Genomic DNA, 23,984 nt, shown 5'->3' on the forward strand with positions numbered 1-23,984 from the left:
CGCTCGCCTGTTATGGTTCTTTCATGAAATTTGCCGCAAAAACCTCGACTAAAACATCCATCAAACCGGGTTTGATCTTAATACGACCGGAATATAGAAGAGCCCGACGTTCTGCTAAATGGAAATTCTCAGTCTGTCACCGAACCGAACGAATCCGACCTTAAGGTTCCACTTAATAGGAGCGCTTTTACAAGTCTACTTTGAACCGATAAAATCCGGTAATACGAAATGTGTCATCCACATTAAAGAAACCAACGCGTTAACAACCCCAATACAATCACATTACGGTGCAGATTCGGAAGGTCGTCAAAATATCAACATTATTCGACTTGACTAAGTCTTTGCGGGCCACGCGATCGAGTTTAGCAATTTTTCGTCTTGACGTTTTGAACCAAGAACGACATTGGCCTGCAGCACGGAAGAGCGTGGGACAATAAAAATTACGACCGGTGTTTTGCGCCGAGCGCGCGCTCTCTTCGATGACTGATATTCTCCGCTAATATATTTTCTTTGTTGGTAAAATTCTTAAAGGCGTGGCAGTTTGTGTTATTTTTATGTAACAAATCATAATAAAACGTTGTGAAATAAAATCGAATTAGAAAGGAAACCTCCAAAATCATCTAATCACTGCTTCACAATTAGAAGGTTGAAGCTTCCAGCTTCCGCAATACAAGGGAATTAAATGGACATGACGTCTACGTCGCGTCATCACAGTCAACAGAATTTGTTGATACTCTTGATACTGAATCAGGGTCCAGACGAGTAAATCTAGTGACGGTGCAACATCGGGCATCGAAGTGGTTATTGGGAACGTTTACAACATAATAGAGAGCATTAGTCCGATCCACTTTTGACATCATTATCTGTGTAGTCGAGTGACGATAACCTGCTAGCGGTGTGTTGGTCGCTCCCGCCCCGCCTCGAGCCAGCGGCAGTCGCGCGCGTCCTCGTCTGCCGTGTGGTCGTGTGCTCAGTGCGCTGCGCATGCCTTCACTCCATCTGCCTACAAGGGTACACTTGGAGAACTCGCTTTTGGCGGGTTTTCGCACGGACGTGAGCGGCGAATGTGATGCGCTTTACGATCGGACACGGAATGTGTGCGTGCTGCCTATTGTATGTGTTTGCGCGTCACAGTGAAATCCGCGACGAGGACTGTCAGTGATCACTTGGATTGCAGTGTTGGATCTTAGGATATAAACGGAGGCGGCCTACTCTACGATTTTAATAAATTTTTTCGTAAGAAATTATCGCTCGGACGGATGTTTTGTCCATTACGTTGACTCATGCATGACGCACTTGATTGCTGGAACTGGGAGCTCATGATTTGTGGCCTCTTTTCGAACTAAAAACAATTACGGAATTAGATGAATATTTTTATAATAGCCAAAAGCTATGATTTGGTTTCGCGGTGTGTGTTATGTTTACGAGCGGGCGCGGAACAGTATTTATAATTGACGTTGTAGTCAAAAACAAGGTCGCGTTTGCCGCCTCTAATGCAATCGCTCGAAGCCTTTTGCGAATAGATAGCGATTTCAAAACGGAACGGTCACTTGGCAATCTTCATTCGCGCGTGTAACTATTAATGTGTTTGTCGTAAACATTGATAAAACAATCGGTTCTATGAGATAGGATCCTATGTGATAATTTATCCGGCTATTAATCAAAATGCGGGTATGCGACCTTGGCCTCGAACCATTGCCATTTCCCCATTTTCTAACCTTGTTGGTTGGTAGTAGTGCTAATTTTTTTAAATGTAAATACTTCATTCGATATACATATTCCTATTTCTTGCTTCAAATTCAATGAAGCGACCGGTCGTAAAAGCTGTTTCACATTAAATTTTAAAATTTGTTCATGTTTTTGATTGTCCATACACCTCTTTAAACCTAGTGGTATAGGAGTTAGACGAAGACAGATGATAGAATAGGTAAAATTAGCGTATTGGAGATATTTGAATAAAAGCAATGACGAGATTCAAATGTTTTTTTTTTGTCTTATTTCGCTGGTATGAAACGTTTTGCATGACGATACTCTGATATTGATTCGTTTGCCTCATTGTCCTAATGGTTTTTTTTTATTGCCCTTCTGTGCAGACGAGCATACGGCCCACCTGATGGTGAATGGTTACCATCGCCCATGGCCTTCAGTAATGCCAGGGGCAGAGCCAAGCCGCTGCCTACCAGAAGTGTACCTCAATGCTGTACTATGCTATCTCAATTAGATTCCCAGTCGAACTTATATTTGATGGGTATTAGAGGTTTGCGAGTACGTATATTGTATGGTTGTTTCGTATATATATTTTATCGGCACTCGTAACACGATGTTAAGCTATGGCGTTATGGTTTTGACTATGGTGTCCCAATTATATAATAATAGATCTGGTTGCATGACGTTCCTCAACATGGCGCCACTCATACCAAATTACTAATAAATATAAAACTGTAGCGTTTCGAATGACTATTGAATGAGAATGAAGCATTCCATAAGTTTTTACGTTTTAACATGGATAACTAACCGTGCTCGGAAGCTCGAGATTAGATTTATAATCGTAAGGATATGACAGTTTGATATCCATCGACGTTTATAAAAAAAGCTTTATTATTTCAATATGGTTGGTATTCCAAAATACAATACAATGTTAACGTAACTTTTATAAATTAGGCTACTTAATATGAATCAAGCTTAAACCGGTGCCGGTGAATGAAGACCTTGGACATCACGCGTGTAGTGCACCGCCGTCGTGAGGGCAAAGCTTCAATTTCTCTCCTGTCGTAATAGGAACGCATGAATCTTTTGCGACATCACATAGAGTTAAAATAATGGTGGGTGGCGCATTTACGTTGTAGATGTCCATGGGCTCCAGTTACCACTTAACATCAGGTGGGCTGTGAGCTCGTCCACCCATCTAAGCAATTTTGCAAGTTATAAAAATATGTCTAAAAATATTCTATATACTTTTGCATATTAGACCTTCGTGGTTTAATTTTTAGAATGTCAAATTATCTTGAGTTCATAAATTGAACGTAAAAGCTCATGAATCAACGTCTCGACCGATCTTCCCTGAACGCGCACTTTTCTCTCATTAATTCTTTAATCAAATTCAAAGTATCATTACTTAGAGACGAGCTCGGAATATTAATGCGTTTTAATCCTACCCGATCGCGGCGGTCAGTCGAGAAGACATTATATTCAGTGGAACTTTGCATTATAACTACCCAAGTCGGTGTTTAGATTTTTTGTCTTGCTCTCGTATTGTTCTCTTACGATACGAGCGAAAGGGACGCAGCGCCGCCGTAGACACCTAGTACCGTTTTTCGGATTTCGCTGCTAGTTCTTCCCACGGGTAACGGTCGGTCTGTACATCTCAAGGGTTATCTTAAACGCCATTATAAAGGATGAAATAAAGTAACAGAATCTAATCGTCTTAACAGAATATTTACGATTCGTTTTGTCCGCCCGTTAATGGAACGTGGACTGCGATCGTTTTATTGACTTCAAATCGTAGTTAATTAATTAGCAGTTGTACAGTGAAATGATGCGAACAATATGGTCACTAAGAGATGTAAGCTCTTACCAGTAAAACATTAGATGGATAATAATCATCGAATTTCTAATACACTTAACTAAAAATGTGTTTTAAATATACCGTCATTACTAAATTGCGATGATAATACGAAATGGTGAAATCGTGAATTTTCTTTTTGTTATTTATGTTTTTTTTTAATTTATTGCCTAGATGGGTGGACGAGCTCACAGCCCACCTGGTGTTAAGTGGTTACTGGAGCCCATAGACATCTACGACGTAAATTCGCCACCCACCTTGGGATATAAGTTCTAAGGTCTCAATTATACTTACAAAGGCTGCCCTACCCTTCAAACCGAAACGCATTACTGCTTTACGGCAGAAATAGGTACCTACCCGCGCGGACTCACAAGGGGTCCTACCACCAGTAAGTGTGTTTTTGTAATTAGGGATAGCATCAAACGTACCTTAGACATCGTTTCTTTTTTTAATAGTTTTTTTTAGTGAGAATCCCTACGTCATACGTCGTTGTGACCTCGAATTTAAACTGGGTTAATGTTTCCGAGATGTAGGACATCAGTATTTGGCTCGAATAGAAAATTAACTCGTTTTTGTCGTTGAAGGTTTTCGGAGCTGCAACCTTGACTGATATTCAATTTATACGTTTAATTGTGTAACCGATGGTATAATTACTATATCTTGAAGACATACGAAATTATATAGAGCTCATGTCATATCAAGCGTGTATTATTAAAACAATATAAATTTCTGTCTTTAGTTATTCCATTTTAACGAAGGGTTCTTTGGGGTAATATTCTACAATGGAGACTTGGAGATTTAGACTACAGCTCAGGTTATGCGGTATTTATCTAATGACGACAATTAGGTCAGAGTGAATCTTAGTGATAATAAACTGGAACTAGTTTATATCTTAAGTACGGCTATCCTGTCTAGTTGTGCCGCGAAACAATATGGGCTTCGGCTTATAGGACAGGCGAGCCGTTGCCTTTAGTAATTCGTTTCAATTTAAAGAAGGGTTCTTTGAGGTGTTATTACACAATGGTGACTTGGACCGACTTTTTAGACTACAGCTCTGGTTATGCAGTATTTATCTAATGTCGACAATTAGGTCAGAGTGAACCTAACTGGAACTAGTTTATATTTTAAGTACGGTTATCATGTCTAGTTGTGCCGCGAAACAATATGGACTTCGGCTTATAGGACAGGCGAGCCGTTGTACGTACCAAATTAACTGAGATCTCTCTGCCTTGTGTCTTAAAATGAATATTCGCGTTTTGGTGAATCTCTTAACATCATGTTAGCCGAGATCTCGTCTGCCAAACGTGCTCATAAAAATAGGGCCGAACATTGTTAATTGGCCCAACTTAGCTCGTAAAAATAAGGCCGAAAATTGTCTATCTGCCTAATTTAGCTCATAAAAATAGGGCCGAAATTTGTCAAATAATTGAAGCAACATTTCACTGTATATCGCAATAGTGAAGTTAGCAATTGCTAAAATAATAACAATAATTGTGAGTAAGGGCCGTGTATTTCAAACACCCCAGCAGTTTGGGTTCGTTTGATTTTGATTTTCTCACATTTTTTAAGACCGGTAGGTAGGGTATCACAATACAATCCGTTCCTCGCGTTTCGTATTGTTCTCTGACTGATTGTAAGTTGAGATTCACTTTATGCTTCTAAACCTTTAATGAATTTTGACTAGACGGTAATGTAAAACAAAATTGCTTAAAACAATAACATATCCTCCGTTACGTTACATACTATTAACATTTGGTATGTGATCCCGTAAGCAAATTTGCTACTATTTGGGCATCATCATCTAGTACCTCTTGAAGTAGTTATGTAGTGAGCCCGTCCGGGCTTACTAACACAGTCCTCCCATCCAAAATATTAAAAGATGCGTCCACGAAATACTCACGCGTTTCGAAGGATAGAGTATGTACTCTTTCATGCGATTGGGTGTTTTATTCTACCATAAAATAAATATCAGATTATAGTTTTGTTACGTATTCGTATTGCGTACATCAGATAAGCTAAGGAAAGATCCGTGTAATAGGTCCGTGTAATAAAAACCTTTGTTTAATAAAAGCAAAAAGTGTATACATATAAGGTCGATCAGCAGCACCACTGATTTTGGGATTTAGAGAGATGAGATTATTCGCACGTAATCACTGTTTCTATAATCTCATGGTTCAGATTGAAAACTTGATTTGCGTTCTTCTAGATCAAACAGGTCATTGGTAGCTGTGCACTCGATATTGTTTTTTCTGGAAGACGCAATGTGATATCATCATGTTTTCTTCCAGAATAATGCGGAGATTGATTTCGTGAAAAATATTTTTACATACTTTATAGTCGCCGTCCTGTTGCAATTTATTGACAATGCTAATATAAATTAGAACAGAAAAAAAGAGTATTGTTTCCAAAGTCGATGGGAATGAAGTTATTATAATTTATGAATGACTTTACACGCAATGTAATTTGAAATGAGCTGACGCGTCGGGTTTCGCGGGTGCAGCGGCCACAGAGGTTGTTGACCTACTACGACGATAAATATTTTTGCTTGGCTTTTGATCAATATTGTGTTCCTTCTGCGTTTCAATTGTTTCTTAAGAACGGTACGGTATTCTAAGTGCAAAGGCGTTTTGCGTTCTTCAAGTATTATACCAGCGTACTGCGATCGCCCACCTTTTTTGTTTTTTCCTACCTAAGCTGAGAGTCTTGAGAGGTTATTTCAGCGTAACCTTAACTAGTAGGTGAGCTCACGGGGCTCAAACCTGACGACGTTGCTAACACGAACTCTAGCAAGAGCCGTGCTTCGCAGAATCTACCACCGGATCGGTAACGCGACCCACTGAGAAGATTCGGCGAGAAACTCAATGGGCTGTGTCTGTGGGTTAATTTACTCGTCGAGCCCTTCGTCACAAGCGACGGGTTCGACGAGAACGATGATCGGTGCTTGAGGTACCTAAAAGCACCGTTAATGGATCGGGAGGATCCGAAATGACGTGATGTCGCTATTTACTGATGATTGGGTAACCAGCTTAGGTAGAAGCCAATGTCTATGTCTACGGCGAAACAGACATGCGTTCCTATTTGGAAGGGTGGGACAGTCGTCATACCAATCAAATGAGATTTAGATCACATCTGTCTTAGGAATTTGGGACGCCCTACATTTTTCCACCGCAAAACAATGTACACTCGATACTTCAAAAACGTTGGTCGTGGGTGGCGGTGTTCATGTTGTATCGGTCTTCGCTTACAGCCTAAGGTGTTACAACGCCAGGTGTACCGGTAACTCGTCGTCCGTGTCAATCAACCGGAAAAAATCCTACGAAGGTCAGGTCTTATTCATCGTGTTCTCATTGATGTCGCTGCGAAACGATATTCACTTGTGCATTGTGGTTTTTCTGTTTATTTTTTGTAAATTACCTATGCGTTTTGCATGATGCATAGTGGTTAGGGATGTCACTTTTGTAACGACGTGTTTTGATTTCGGTCAGTGTGTATATTGTAAGAGCAATATTTCCTTTTTTACCGGTGATAGGGGCGCACGGTTAGGCCCCATCTTTAACCTTTATTTACTACGCCGCGAATCAATCGTACACATGGTATCAAGGTTAGAATAATATTACATACAATTGAGGCTTCCACTGTATAACCCGAAATTAGATTTAGGTTGGTATGTCCACGGGCTAAGTTACCACCGATCATGAGTATTACAATGTTTTAATTGAGGTTAACAAAAAAATAATAAAAGTAATTACACTCTGTAGCAAATACATTAGCTTTTTAATATGTAATATGAGACAAATAAATAACTAGTGTACAATGTGTACATGACCTAAAAAAATCACGCAACAATATGACGATAACCCTTCGATGAAGTTGTGTCAATAATAAAATGTGTATTACGTATTTCCCTCTTGAATGGTAAACAGCGTTTTTCCTTGAGTGACTTCAAAATTAATATTAATAATTCGTTCAGTGTGAAGTTTAATTCGTATCACTCACGTTTGGGATTAACGATTTCGGCGCCGTCGTGTTTAGCTTTTGAAATTTGAATGTAATGTAACGTATATTTGAGGTCGAAAATCGTCTGTAGTTACAGCAATCAATAGTACGTTATTGCTTATTTGATATTAGAGTAATTTTTTTTTTTACAGTGTATCGCTCGTTGAATATTTGAAAATAATAAAAAAAAACACTAAAATGTTCGTACGCGGCGTTGATTAACAGCGAATTTTTAATTGTGTGTACTTAAGAAACGTCATTGTGTTGTGTATGTATAGTGTGTAAAATACTTCATAAGTGTGTGTATGCAAAACGTGAAATATTTAGAATAATAAGTATTAAACAAGATACCAGTGGTATGCATATGTTGTGTTATGAAAGGCCTGGTGTTACCGCCCTGAACGGATCTGTTGGGTAAGATATTATTGTTTTTTTTAATACTCCATTAATTAATGCTGTAACGCTATCTATCTTCTTTATCTCCACCTTATTCCACTAAGTGGGGTCGGCACAGCTAATCTTTCTCTTCCATTCTCTTCTATCAACCGTCATCTTAACACTCACTCCTCTCTCTCTCTCTCTCTCTCTCTCATATCGTCATTCACACACTCAATCCACGTCTTCTTCGGTCGACCTCTTCCCGCTGTACCTTGCACTACCATTTCCATACATCTCCTATGTTGTTAGGCTATATTAATAGTAAGGTCCTTTTGCTGGTAACACTCGGGATGGTAGTGTTCATTTTTAGGCGATTTTATTTTCTTGCACTGGTAACACGAAGTATGATGACAACATTATAACGATAAATAACGACTTGATTAGGCTCTTTTGAGTCTTAGGTCGGACGTATATGTAATTTAATTTCAAATAACTTTTGATTTAACTTTATTGCTATAAAAGATAGAGATTTTTTATTAAAGAGAAAGAAATATCCATAAAATTGATGTTTTGATATAACAATACAATACTGTAATTCACAAAAAAACGCCGAACAATAAGTTGCTGTAATTGTTTTTGTGGTATTAAATGACAGAGTAGCTTGAAGTTAACAAAAAGGTTTCAATTGACGTGATTCTATACAAGGTTGCCTTTTCGCTCTAATACTGTTTGTCTTTTGAATGTATTACTTGCAAATCAACTAAACCAATAAAATAAAACAAAAATATTTCCTACGAGCGTGCCATGACACGATGACATTAAAATCGGCCCGAGCCTAATGAACACGAAACAACAAGAAAGTCTCACCTACGCAGTCTAGTAATTATAACATTAACATTTCTAAGTAGGATTCAACGTAAAATAAACAGCTAAACCGCTTCAGCCATTGTAGAAATTAGTGTGCAACAATGTGCGGAATAACAATAGCTTGTTTATTATTTGAATTCAAATACCTGAATAGATTTAGTATGAAAACAAGGTAGTCGTTCGTAATAAATTCAAATTAAATAACCTAGTGTGTGTGTTTTCTTGTCAAGGCCAGACGAACGTGCGGCTTACCAGATCGTATGTGGTTATACTCAATCATGAGGATCCACGATGCCCGGGTGCAGCCATTGGCTGCTTTCCAATAATACACATGTATTAGCCGACGACTATGTGATTTGAAAGATCCATTAAGAACAAACTAAAAGATACCTTATCAATTGCACCGTGGCGCAGACGAATCCTTAAAACTAAACCGGCCTTTGTTACCTTCTCAATATGTGATCGCCAAATAAAGGATTTTAATACTACTACTGCTGCTACTACTACTACTACTACTACTGAGCTGGCGCTATGACCCCGAAGTGGGTCTTGGCCTCCGACAATAAACTTTGCCATTCATCTCGGCGCTGCGTAACACCTTGCCAGTCCGACACTTGGAGCTCCCGTAAATTTCCTTCCACAGCGTCAGACCAGCGGTACTTGGGCCTCTCTACGGGGCGGCGTCCCTCCGGTACACCCGTGTACACCCGTTTCACAGCCCGATCCTGCTCCATACGTACTATATGTCCGAGCTTCATCTCCCCCAGAATATTTGGCTCACCAAAAAGCCTCTCCACATTCTTATTTTAATGACATGTTCAAATTGAGATCGAAATGTTGCACACTCAATGAACCTGAATCGATTGGTATTTCTATGCCATGAGTGTTGCAAATAAATAACAGTCAATATACGAGTAAAGAACACGCCTAGACTTGGAATGAGTGCAGCAGAATAGCCTAGAGCAGATTTTAGAGATGGCGTGGCATCGTGTCACGATTACTCTGGCAATAGTGAAACAATTAAAAATGAATACTTGGAAAACTACACATTTCAGATTCGATGAGGTTCCCAAAACCTGGTCTTCGATTGGTGGTAGGACCTCTTGTGAGTCCGCGCGGGTAGGTACCACCGCCCTGCCTATTTCTGGCGTGAAGCAGTAATGCGTTTGGGTTTGAAGAGTGGGACAGCCGTTGTAACTATACTGAGACCTTAGAACTTATATCTCAATGTGGGTGGGGCATGTAGATGTTTATAGGCTCCGGTAACCACTTAAGACCAGGTGGGCTGTGAGCTCGTCCACCAATCTAATAAAGAAATAAAAACCCTTTTTTCCCCTACCTATGCTGATAGCCTTGAGAGGCTATTTCAGCTTCACCCTAACGTGTGTAGTTGTGCTCACGGGGCTCAAACCGGAGTGTTGCTAACACTGACCCTAGCAAGAGTAGTGCTTCGCAGAATCTACCACCGGATCGGAAACGCGACCCACTGAGAAGATCCGGCGAGAAACTCAGTGGAAAATCCTCAAAGAGACCATCAATATTTAAAATTCTAAAGGATATTACAGATTTGAATGAAAAGATCAGACGAACTAATCTTAAGACTTAATTTATGTCTTATTGTGTTTCAAATTACACATCCTAATAGTGAAATATAATGATTTAAAGGGAAATTTTGTATTTAAACGTCGTCGGAATCGAGTTCGGGCTTTTTTAATTGGCCATTCATCGGCGTGCTCGGCGTATAAAAGTTTTCGGATTTCAGTACGTTTCACGGATAATTAACTTATAATGTTCGTAATATTTCGTGCGGCTTATCCAAGTAAGATTATATTATGAACGTGGACGGAATCATTATAAAATAACGTTGCATTTACATTTTAATGATTAATAATATTTACTGGTGGTAGGACCTCTTGTGAGTCCGCGCGTGTAGGTACCACCACCCTGCCTGTTTCTGCCGTGCAGTAATGCGTTTCGGTTTGAAGTGTAGGGCAGCTGTTGTAACTATACTTGAGACCTTAGAAGTTATATCTCAAGGTGGGTGGCGCATTTACGTTGTAGATGTCTCCAGTAGCCGCTTGACACCAGGTGAGCTGTGAGATCGTCCACCAATCTAAGCTATAAAAAAAAAAACATTTTATAATTGTCATTATTTTCCTGCCAAGTTATTTGCTTTGTGTTAGTTAAAAAGTACGTAAATGGTCCTGGTGAATGCCGCCGTTAGTAAATAGATGTCAGGCCTAATTTATCGTACACATATAGTAATAAAAATAAAATATGCAATAACTTATAAAAGTATGTACAATGAGCGATATTATCGTTCTAAGCGATTTAGTCTAGACTAGACGACCGTTGGTGGACAAGAAGAAAGAAAAGACAAATGTTAGTTGCGGCTTATTTACAATTAGCAAAATTTTTAAACAAATACTCATGCTTTTTCTAAGAGGTTTTGCTGCGACATTCAGAATTGTATAAGTAGAAACCACATAAAAAGGAAATTATGATATTAGGCTAATGCATACACAAACATGTTCAAAGTACATAAGTAAATATGCATCTTCAAATGAAGCTTCCGGAGAGTACTTAACGGTAAGCAGCGGCATGGCTCTGCTCCTGGTAGTGCTGACGTCTATGTGACAACGTTTGATAACATACATCAGTTCGACAATGGGGATTAATCCCCAAAATCTGGACTGAAATGAAATTATGTTCATTCAAAATACTTATAATATATATCGGCGCAACGTCACTATTTAGTCAGCTAAGATTGGTCAAAGTTAAATGTTTCCTTAATGTTACGCATGTCCAAAACTGTTTAAGACGATATTCAATAGAATTCATGACTAAGCTACCCCCACTTTCTACTATCAATACATGTGACTATTGTCTCACAAAACAGCCCGCTGAGTTTCTCGCCGGATCTTCTCAGTGGGTCACGTTTCCGATCCGGTGATAGATTCTGCGAAGCACTGCACTACTCAGTGCTCTTGTTAGGGTTAGTGTTAGCAACGACGTGAGGTTTGAACCCCGTGAGCTCACCTACTTGTTAAGGTTACGCTGAAATAGTCTCTCAAGACCATCAGCTTAGGTAGGGAAAAAAAACCCTAAATTTTCCGACTCGAGCAGTCGAACGGAGCGGAGCTCGCTGTTGTTATCGTTGTACACTTGAAATATAATAAATAGAATTCATTGGAAAAGTCAGTGTTAATTACTGTCACTATGGAAGGCAACGTTAATGATGAAGAGAATGACGTCAGCAACGCTTACGTCAACATTTTAAAAACTACGTTCCTCTCCGCCATATACACAAAATATTATAAAATAGATTAAAATAATTGGACAAGAAATGTCCCTTTAACAATCGCATAAACTAACTGATGTGTCAGCATGTGTTTATAGCGGGGAGTGCACTCCACAAACGAATAGCCCGTAAGTGTTGTAAAAGAATGGTCGTAAAACCTCGTAAATGGCACGGGCATCCTTAATTCCAGATTCTCTGATGACCTCGAGGATAAAAGTGCCTATCACTGACCATCTCAAAACGACCTTAGAACTATAATAGAGATGTAGGATTGTAAATGATGCTATAAAGTATGTTTTGAGCGGTCCGGCAAAGGTGAATTGATAGACACTTAATTTTCTCATTCTTATCCGGTTCTTATCGCGAAGAATTTATGTGTTCAGATTTTTTTTGTTTGTTTTAATAGCCAATCTTGTAATGTAACAGAGACTTTTGGTACTGGTGGTAGGATGCATTCTGGCCTGCACAGATAGAAACCGACTTCCTGCTATTTCTACCGCGTAGCAGTCATGCGTTCTATTAGAAAGCTACGGTATAGTACGGTACGTAAAATAATTTGACTCACCAGGTCTCTGGTTCGGTGGCAGCAATAGTGTTGTTATATCTGTGAGTTCCAGTAACTTATCATTAAATGGGCAAGGAGCTCTTCTTCCAATTTATGTTCTTAAAAAGAGGAAAATAATTACTTCACAATGATGTTGTTAGCAAAGAAGTAAAATATTGCAAAAAAACTTTTATTAAATTTTTAACAAAGAGTATTTTAGTAACTGGACACACCCAAACGTTTGAATATTTGCCAGAAATTGACTTTTAACATCTTCGGTTCTGCAAATTTATATTTATAGGAACGTTCTTTCGAAATAATAACAAAAAAAAACGGTTCATTCGAGTTCATGTTAACTTATGCATTCAATGATAAATTTGCAACAGTTCTCATTACACCTTCAAAAACTGCAGGCACACGAATGCTACAGAATAACCGGTTTAAAAATAGTTTTGTGAGATAGCTGCTCGCTCCCTTTCACGCAAAACGTTTATTATCTATCCGAAAATATATTTCTATTGTTCACGCTTGGTTCTATTTGAAATTTTAAAAGAATGTTTTAACTACCTGAGTGATTTTACCGTGTCCACATTCACCGGAACTAAAGCGTAGGCGAGACAACAGGAGTATTCAATAATATTATTTGTGTTTGCTAAATCTTGATTGTTTTTAAAATTCAGTTTCGCGCGTGTCAATTATGGGATACGACGTTTCGTGGCGCGGTTCCAGTAAATATTATACAAGTGAAAGTTTGTTTTGTTGTAAAATTGATCGTATTTATAAGTGGTAAGGGGTTATTTTTATTTCTAACTAGCTGACCCGGTAGACTTTGTAGTGCCTCAATCGATAAATAAAAGACCTAAACTTTTGTATAAAATAAACTTAAAACAAACAAAAAGAATCCATCCGACGGGAGTCACATCAAAGGAAAAACAAAATTGTTATTTTCATTTAATTCCGAGCATTTTCATATTTAGTTACCTTTTAAACCTTCTCTGGACTTCCACAAATAATTCAAGACCAAAATTAGCCAAATCGGTCCAGCCGTTCTCGAGTTTTAGCGAGACTAACGAACAGCAATTTTTTTTTTTTTATTGCTTAGTTGGGTAGACGAGCTCACAGCCCACCTGATGTTAAGTGGTTACTGGAGCTCATAGACATCCACAACGTAAATGCGCCACCCACCTCGAGATATAAGTTCTAAGGTCTCAGTCTACCCCACCCTTCGAACCGAAACGCATTACTGCTTTACGGCGGAAATAGGCGGGGTGGTGGTACCTACCCGTGTAGACTCCCAAGAGGTCCTACCACCAGTAATACATATATAGCTTTATTTTTCTAGTTGTTATTATTCTTTTCCTTTAAAGTCTTAAATTTATGTTTTAATTCCTGTCGAACAATGAAAAATTAATGCGCAATGTCTGTCGTAGTGTCCATAATAATATGTTAATTAATGCACAAATGTTATAAATTCTATTATCACAATGAAAACGTTTTTAATTTTTTCTCGGCGCTTGTGAATCCGAATATATTCACGCGTAAGTGTAACCAATATCGGTGTGGTTATTAACCGTGTGCCTTTGTTATCTGTATTTTGAATATGTTATGGATGATATGTGGTGGGTGACACCGGTCGCATATGCAAACGGCGGTATATAAAGAAAAATGTATTTATGAGTGCTCTGTTTTAAAGTTCTATTAAATTCTCGTATAATGAGTACATTGAAATCTAGTTGGTAAAATAAGAAAGGCGATATTTCTTTTTCACCATGTTTGTTTTTGTTATTAAAGTCCAATATAATAAACGGTAAAAACGTCATTTCGGATCCTCCCGATGCACTAACGGTGCTTTTAGGTACCTCAAGCATCGGTCATCGTTCTCGTCGAACCCGCGCTTGTGACGAAGGGCTTGGCGAGTAAATTAACCCACAGACACAGCCCACTGAGCTTCTCGCCGGATCTTCTCAGTGGGTCACGTTTCCGATTGGGTGGTAGATTCTGCGAAGCACGGCTCTTGCTAGGGTTCGTGTTAGCAACGTCGTCAGGTTTGTATCGGCTCGATTAGCTCGTCGAACCTAGAATAACCTCCCGAGGTTAATAGAATAGGTAGAAAAAAAAAAGACGGCTACTGCATGAGATATGACGTGGAACATCCCTAATGCGTTATTCGCGCCTGACATTGTCTTCAGTGCATCATCAACCCTATTTCGTAGAAAAGAAAGCTTTAAAATTGAACTAACAAATTGGTTAATGTTTTTACCGAATAAAAAAAAAAAGATAGAACTTTATAAATAAACAAAAACTCAATATTTCAATAATATTGCGTATTTAAAATAAAAGAGCCTAGTGAATGTTTTGTTTACAAAACTCTTCTACGTCTTATCAAAAATCAAGAAAATACAATATCAATTGATTATTGATAATATCAGTTCAAATATATCATATAAATATGATAAGACTATTTTCTACTCTTTCAGTAAGGAAAACAAAGAACATCCAAAATTATACTCTTGTTCGAAAATAAATTTATCTTTCAGCAAACAAATCTAAAATTCGTATCATCAAAACTATATTAAAAATAAGCTTTAGGATAAGAAAAAGATTGTTATAAAGATTACTGGTGGTAGGACCTCTAGTGAGTCCGCGCGGGTAGGTACCACCGCCTTGCCTATTTCTGCCGTGAAGCAGTAATGTGTTTCGGTTTGAAGGGTAGGGCAGCCGTTGTAACTGTACTGAGATCTTAAAACTTATATCTCAAGGTGAGTGGCGCGTTTGTGTTGTAAATGTCTATGGGCTCCAGTAACCACTTAACCACAGGTGGGCTGTGAGCTCGTCCACCCATCTAAGCACCAAAAAAAAAAGTATTTAAAATAAGCTTTAGGAAAAGAAAAAGATTGTTATAAATTCTCGACGAGATATCTTCGTAGTATGTGACGCGCGCGTTCGCGATAACCCAATAAGCTGCAGTACAAATGGCTTGTATTAACCTCTTTAGTTACAGCCTGGGAATCATCTCTAACTAGATTCCCTACCGAGCCGGCTACGGGTAATGATATAACACGGGTTGCAAGCTTCTGAACTAAAGTCGTTTTTCAGATACGTAATTGACGTGAATACATTATTTATATAATTTTAAAGATTCTGTCAATTCATGTCTTTGTTTAATAAGATATCATTTAAGTCATTTTATTACTGGTGGTAGGACTCTTGTGAGTCCGCGTGGGTAGGTACCACCACCCAGCCTATTTCTGCCGTGAAGCAGTAATGCGTTTCGGTTTGAAAAGTGGGGCAGCCGTTGTAACTATACCTGAGACCCTAGAACTTATATCTCAAGCTGGGTGGCGCGTTTACGTTGTAGATGTCTATGGGCTCCAGTAACCATAACACCTGGTGGGCTGTGAGCTCGTCCACCCAACAAAAAAATTAAAAATAAATAAAAAAGTCGATATTGAATATTGAAATTCATAATGCTAATATTATGAGTATTACAAGCTCACGCCCTATCATCTGGTGTTAAGTTGTTACCGGAGCTAATAGACGTTATTGACCACAGCAAAGTGAATGCCGGCCGCCAAACACCTTGAGACATGAGGTCGAAGTTGGAAGTTTTGATTTCTCCATCACAGAAGTCGTTCGTGAACCCTTTTTTCCCCACCTGGAACCTCGAGGGGCTCTATTGTGGTTTCACCTAATGGGTAGGTGAGCTCATGGGCTTAACCTAAGAGAGTTTGCTAACATCTGCCCTAGCAAGGGCAGTGCTTCGCTGAATCTGCAACCGGATTAGAATCGCGACTCGCTTAGGTGATCCGGCAAGAAACTCACTGGGTTTTTGGAAATTAACGACGGAGGGAGGTTCTTCCACCGAGCGGGTGTAATTGCTCGGTAGACCGACGGTCCGAATGTTGTTGTTCGGAACTTGTATATACAAAAGCTTATCTTGAAAATGTCGTAAGCGAGATTCAGGCGTCTGTAAAATATCTTGTATTGTATGATGGCTACCCGCCACAGGTTGTATCCGTGTGTTAAGATACACATCGCACTCTTCGCATTCGACGAGAACGATGACCGGTGCTTGAAACGGCTACGAACCCACAACGAATTAATAATGTATATGATTGCCACGTAATTGCCTCATACAAATTTGTTGGTTTTTTACATTTTTTACTCCAAAAGTTATTATTTCTATCCATTGAATTCTTCTTCTTCTTCTTTGTCGTTTCCTCATTACTGAGGGTCGTGACCATCTTGGTCCAGTTTTTGCACCAGCTTCCTCCAATGTTGCTTGCATTCGGCCTGCTTAATGGCGCTCGGGATGCTGGTCTTTGTGACCTCTTTGATAATGTCCGTCCACCTGGTTGGCAATCTTCTTCGACTTCTCTTTCCTTCCACGTGACATTGAATTAGATATAGCAAAATACTTTTTTTTTTTTAATCATCGTGGATGCTTCGTGGGTAGTCCCTTTCATACCATTAAAAATACTCTATTCCCTGAAAAACATTTGGACCATAACGTTACTCTTTCTGCTCTGAAATTTAATTTAACGACGAACCCGGACGAGGATTTCGTTTAATAATTTTCTGAAGACTACTACAATATTCATGGTGTTTAAGAGGAAAACGAATCGCGGGGCGGGGTGGGCTTTGTAGCGGTACTGTGATTGCCCCCTGTGCTTTGCGCGACTCAGTGGATTCTGTTTTGAAGTAATTCTCTGTCGGGTATTCATTCCTGACTAAATTTACCGCTGCGTTCGTATTATTTACATATTTGCCAGTTAAAAGGTTAGGAATTCTGACAGAGTTCCGAAATTTATTTTTAATTTTAATTAATGACGCGATTATCTTATCTCTGAAACGTTTTTGCGTAAATAAAGTGTTATGACGAAATAGACTTTTTAGAAGTGTTATGAGGTCATTTGTGGGTACTACCGTATTTTTTCGCTAAGTTGACCTACTGGTTATTCATTAACAATTTTACCCGCCTACCATACGCACGGTTCTCATGGAATGTGTGGAATGCACACTTTTTATATTATTTATTATAAGAATTAAATGTATTTTATGTATTTGTTTTGCGATTTATATATATTTTAAATATAAATAGATTTAGAATTAAAAATTGTTTTAAAACTTCTGTTCGGTCATCATTTATTTATGACACAAAAACCAGTTTTTTTTCTTCTTCCTTTTCTTTCGAAGCTAATTTTCTGCGTATCTATTTGACATTAAGTCCCTGTCAGCGTCCCTTTGTTTCGTGATGAATGCAGACGGAATCGGAGAAACAAGCGGCCCTATTAAAACAATACGACAGTTGATAATTAAAACGGGGCCTCCCTTAAATATCTATAAAAATGTAACGCTTTTTTTTTCTCTATAAATTGATATCAAAAAGTTTGAGTTTCATTTAATTATTTTATCGAATTTCACGTTACGTTTATATTTAAGTTGGACAATTCATGTAAAATAATTAATTTAACTGAATGCTTTATTAGAAAGTTATATTTGAATTTCGCGTTAGATAAGTTTGTACTATAAACTAAGCTAATTAAATTAGAAAACCGCAAACGTTTTATGGATAGACAATCCTTGATTAAAACCCAACACGCTAAAAATGAGCAATCCATATATAAGAATGGACAGCCCTATTGGCTTTGAGCGACCGCTTCCGGACAACCCTGTATGGAAAGGATCCATTACACACACAAAATATTCAACATTCCGTATCAATTAATAGCAATTCATCAAGTTTCGGAACAGAGTTTCGTCTCTGTACCTACTAATTGTGAATTTGACATCTCTGAAACGTGGCGTCTCCGAGTCAACGTTAATTTATTTGCCGGGTAGTGCTCAGCAGGCTCTTGACAGATGTACCTACAGACTACAGGTCGTCTATTCGAAATCTTCACTGGCTCACGTACAAGACGAGATCGCGGCGATAAGCCTGGGAATCGGCATTAACTCAGGACTCGGGAAGACCCCGCTCGGAAATACCAGCTGTGTTTATTATTTTACTGATTTAAATTACCAGACGAGAACACAGAGCACCCGCTGATACACGTTTTTATCTTTTTTTTTTAATATTGATCTTTTTATTCTATAATAGTACGGGTAGTAGTTTGACGGGCCCCGTGGCGTGTTGGTAAGTGATACCGACTGTCGTTTCGAGGTCGCGGGTTCGATCCCCGCACAGGACAACTATTTGTGTGATGAACACAGATATTTGTACTGCGTCTGGGTGTTCTCTATGTATTATATGTATATACTTACAACAAAAAGTAATATATGTAGTATATCCGTAATCGTGCGCCCATAAAACAAGCATTAAGCTTACCTTGGGACCAGAGAACGTGTGAAAAAGTTCTTGTCTTCTTCTTCTTGTAATAGTAACGGCCGTCTTAACACAACACTGAACCCGACATTCAGCACGTCCTAATGCTAGTTAATCTGTATTTAGTAAACTAGAGTATACATTTTCGAATCGAATAATAATATGATTGTTGATTGTGATCTTCCAGACTGTTGTCCCACCCTTCAAACTGAAAGGTATGACTACTTCGCAGTAGATAAGTAGGGTAGTCGTGAATCTCCACAAACAGCGCGCCTAAGATAGAAATTTCCGTTATTGGTATCGGAAATATTAGATCGGTTATATACATCTAGTCAATTAAATAGTGTATATCTTAAAAACGACACTAATCCCATCTTGGCAACCAACACGGATCCTGTAGTATAGTAACCAGGGCCATTTACTGATTACTGTATCAACGAGGCCATCGAAACTCCTTACCGCATTAAAGACAAATCAAAACGCACATAACCCATTTAATTTAAAAATAAAAAACAACCTCTCAATAAAGAATAATCGGCACTTAAACTCCTACCTGAGTCCGCGCAGACGAAATCAAAGCATCACAGATCCAATTGAAAAAAAAACCCGTAAAAAAGATAATTTCGATCGTAAAAGAAATCTAGCGCCCGAACTCATCTCCCACGATCGGATCGATGTACTAATGAATAAGTTATTACGTACCTGTATCATATCTAGTTTACATATATATTACTTGATAAATATGTACGTAAAGTAAATAAAAAATGTCTTATTTATTCATACGTTTCTGTAGGCGTACGTATCTTAATATGTTTTGTAACGCATTTTACGTGTTCCGACAAGAGGTATGTAGATTTTGTATATACAGGTATTAACTGAAAAAAGATTTAAATCACAGTCTTTAACATTAAGGGCCTGTGCACACCACGTTTTTTCAAGCGAGGACGAGCTCACAGCCCACCTGGTGTTAAGTGGTTACTGGAGTCCATAGACATCTATAACATAAATGCGCCACCCACCTTGAGATATAAGTTCTAAGGTCTCAGTATAGTTAAAACGGCTGCCCCCCCCCTCCAAACCGAAAGGCATTATTGCTTCACGCCAGAAATAGGCAGGGTGGTGATACCTACCCGCGCGGACTTACAGAGGTCCTGCCACCAGTAAAAACCAGTGTTTCATTATGACTCTTAACTAAATCTATGAATTAAACTAATTGTTGAAATTGTGTTCACTTGTCGCCTCATTGCCTAAATGATAAGATGCTTCATATACTCTTATCATCTAGGCTTTAATGTTAGTATTCCATTAATATTGATCTGTCAACAATCGCTAAAAAGTTTTAACTCAACACAGCGCGCGAACCCGTACCTCGTTAAGAGACGCTCACGTTATGTTAATTTTATATGTTATTAATGTTAAAATATCACTTTTTCTATATCTACAAACACATTTATATTGCACTTTGATAAACTTTTTAAGCACCGCATGGTATTACCCGGTTTCGTTATTAGAATTTCGTCCTATTCAAAGGTATTTGAACAAGTATTTCATCCAATATCTAAAGCACAGTACTCGCATTAAAATAATGGATAGCGCATTGAAATAATGAATCCTAAAAAAAGTCTAACGAAGCAAAATCACACCTCAATACTTAGAATTGATTTGGTTACATAATCACGACAGACCGCTTCTTTTTAGCTAGACCTCTTCTTTAGTCTGATCGAAAATTTCATTTCGAAAGATTTGAAATTATAAATTCTAATCTAAGTTCATATTTTATTATATATATTATATTTATTATATTCTATACTTAAATTAATTTTTATTATAAGACTTCTGACCTATCAGTGACTCAATATTAATTTTGCCTCCTTTAAATACTTGACTTACATTATAATTTCAATCAGTAACGTACTCTGCGTTCTAAAGGTTTCCCCAACCCACAGACACAGCTCACTGAGTTTCTCGCCGGATCTTTTCAGTGGGTCCCGTTTCCGATCCGGTGGTAGATTCTGCGAAGCACTGCTCTTGCTAGGGCCAGTGTTAGCACCACTCCGGTTGGAGCCCCGTGAGCTCACCTACACGTTAAGGCAAAGCTGATATAGCCTCTCAAGGCTATCGTCAACTCTCAGACACAGCCCACTGAGTTTCTCGCCGGATCTTCTCAGTGGGTCGCGTTTCCGACCCGGTGGTAGATTCTGCGAAGCACGGCTCTTGCTAGGGTTCGTGTTAGCAACGTCATCAGATTTGAGCCCCGTAAGCTCACCTACAAAAGTTAGGGTTACGCTGAAATAGCCTCTCAAGGCTCTCAGCTAAGGTAGAAAAAAAAAAAAGCTTTCAGCATAGGTAGGAAAAAAAACTGTTTTCCCTTCATTCGACCCCCATTCCTTACAAATTATCTATTTTTATGAAGAACAACATATTTTTTATGTATGCTCCATCCAGAGTTCGAGTGTGTAGTCTACACGTAATGCTGCGTTCAGTGTGCTTAGTGTGAGCTTTTTAACGTTCTCGATAACGTAAAAGTTAACTCGAATTTGTATGCAGTTGGAACAGCGCCCCTAGCGGCAAACGTAGGCAAACGCTCGAACTCCATACAAATTTGAGCTAACTTTTACGCTATCGAGAACGTTAAAAGACTCGCACTAAGCACACACGACCTTACATTCGGTAAATATAAACGAGTTTACTTCATAGTCCCGTACGACTTCCAGAAACTCGTCGAAACAAACATATAACATGATTATGCGAATAAATTTAGAAGCCTGGTAACGTAAAGGAAGTTTTATTTGACACTCAGCATTCTAAATGATTGCCGTAATGATTTTAGATTCTTTTCATCTTCGCTAGATTCTCGTTATTTATAACTTTCTAGTTGCATTAACGTATGTCGTGTCTTTATCTACGATCTCATATGTTACTGTAGTTCTTTATTTAAGTATGATAATTTGAAAGCGTTAATAATTACTAATATTAAATTATAGATTTCCGAAAACAAATAATAAAGCAATAAAAAAAGTAGTTTAAGAGATGTTAATTAGGATAAACCGATTAGTAAATCACTCGTTCTGAGAAAAATTAATGATTTTTATTTCAAATCACTCAATTTCGTTTAATGATTCGAGCTTTTTTTTTTCCTCGTCAAATTATACGTGAAACACAATGTGTGACGTCATATGCGGGTAATCACTGTGTATTGTGTGAGCTATGGTGACCCCGTACATTTTGACCCCAAATGATTTTGTGCGTAATGAAGTTGCATTCAGCCAAGTTTTGTAATGTTGGCACGGCGATTTTGTAATAATATAAAAGCCGTCCGGTTTTCTGTAGCGAAGCGGTCGCTATCATAAATACAAGATATTTGACGTAAACTTGATTCGCGCGTGCGATATTTTCATTATGGGTTTGCTCGTATGCAAATTTCGACGGACAACTGTCGGACTATCGGAGATATTCCCTTCGCCGCTTATTCTCCAAGCTGATGATATTTACTCTATCAGCGCATCATTAACTCTCGCAGTCCAACACAAACTGTTAATGGCAGTTATCTCACAGCAAGGCAGCATAGCAGTTTTAACAGGTCTCTCGCTGCCTGGTCATGACTGTAGGCAGTAGTATCGGTTGGAATATCTATGTTAACCTACATTATACGGAAAATCGTGGATATGTATTCGAAACAAGACATGTACTTCAAATCGTTATTGTGTGTCCTCGTACAGTTTCCTCTTATAAATGTGGCTTTATTTATACGGCTCGAGGCCGCTTACAATTCAAAAAAGGACACTAAGATGCTTTATGGAATTTACCAGATTATATATATTATTTCTGTTTTCGACATCAATAAATCTTCTTCTTCTTTGTCTCCACCTTATCCTATTAGCTGGGGTCGGCACATCGAATTTTTCTATTCCATTCTCTTCTATCAGCCGTCATTTTAACACTCACTCCTCTCGCTCTCATATCGTCATTCACACACTCGATCGATCTGATCGAATGATTTCACAACAATAATTATAATGATTGGGAGAAGTGGAAATGCAGATATAAGAGATATAAAATATCAAATAAATCAATTATTAACACTACAGGTGAAAAAGATCATCATGTTTGCATTTCCATTTATTCAGAGTATGCCAGCGGAAAACATATCTCTCTCTCATATCATCATTCACACACTCCGTCCATGTTTTCTTGGGTCGACCTCATCTCCCTCTACCTTGCACTACCATTTCACTCCTCTTTGAGCATCATATGTCCATACCACGCTCACCGTCCGTTCAACATATTAATATTTAGAAAATAATTTCTATCCGCTATCCGTACTATCTAAATCTATACTAATATTATAAAGCTGAAGAGTTTGTTTGTTTGAACGCGCTAATCTCAGGAACTACTGGTCCGATTTGAAAAATTATATCAGTGTTAGATAGCCTATTTATTGAGGAAGGCTTATAGGCTATGTAACATCACGCTAAGACCAAATACAAGTGAAGCACCCATAAAGAATGCTTCAAAATAGGGTTTTAAATAGCTTCATAACATTCTATAATTCAAAAATATTTTCACTTTCTACGTAAATGAAGATTCAGTATCTTCGGTCTTGTCTTTCCTAGAATCTACTAGATATTCCGGCACATTACGTGCCGTGACTTACCTACAAGGCAGGCAAACGGTTAAGTTATAATTATAAACATAAATTATGCATAAATCCAACGTAGCATTAAGTATTCCGTAAATGATTCTGTTTAATATGAAAAGTGACAGCAGCCATTGGTCATTCATTGTTATCAATAAAATTATAAATGAACTAACTGTATTGAAACCAGTTGTGACGTTACACGCGTAATGAACAGATTACTTATATTTAAATACAGTGTAGTGTTGAAATCGTATTGTAATGCAACTAGGCGCCGGACCGAGTGTTAAAACTAGTTTTTAACCGACTTCAAAAAGAGGAGGTTTAACTCATAACTTTTGACTGGATGAATCGAATTTGATGATTCTTTTTTTT

General features: G+C 38.3%; 1 protein-coding gene across 7 annotated transcripts in view; it reads left to right on the forward strand.

Moving 5' to 3' along the window:
* LOC119629496 (AF4/FMR2 family member 3) overlaps positions 1 to 23,984 on the forward strand; it is a 317,469-nt gene that overhangs the window by 141,926 nt on the left and 151,559 nt on the right. For 2 of the 7 annotated variants that reach the window (XM_038015463.2, XM_062672113.1), the window contains exons 1-2: positions 792 to 1,236; positions 7,711 to 7,972. The exons of the other annotated variants lie outside the window; for them this stretch is intronic. In XM_038015463.2, the coding sequence (XP_037871391.1) occupies positions 7,917 to 7,972 (56 nt within the window). In that variant the 5' untranslated portion in view covers positions 792 to 1,236; positions 7,711 to 7,916. Of the gene's footprint in view, positions 1 to 791; positions 1,237 to 7,710; positions 7,973 to 23,984 lie in introns of those variants that run through there. 7 annotated transcript variants of the gene reach the window in all.

This window comes from Bombyx mori, chromosome 14, assembly GCF_030269925.1.
Source record: "Bombyx mori chromosome 14, ASM3026992v2".
Taxonomy (NCBI): domain Eukaryota; kingdom Metazoa; phylum Arthropoda; class Insecta; order Lepidoptera; family Bombycidae; genus Bombyx; species Bombyx mori.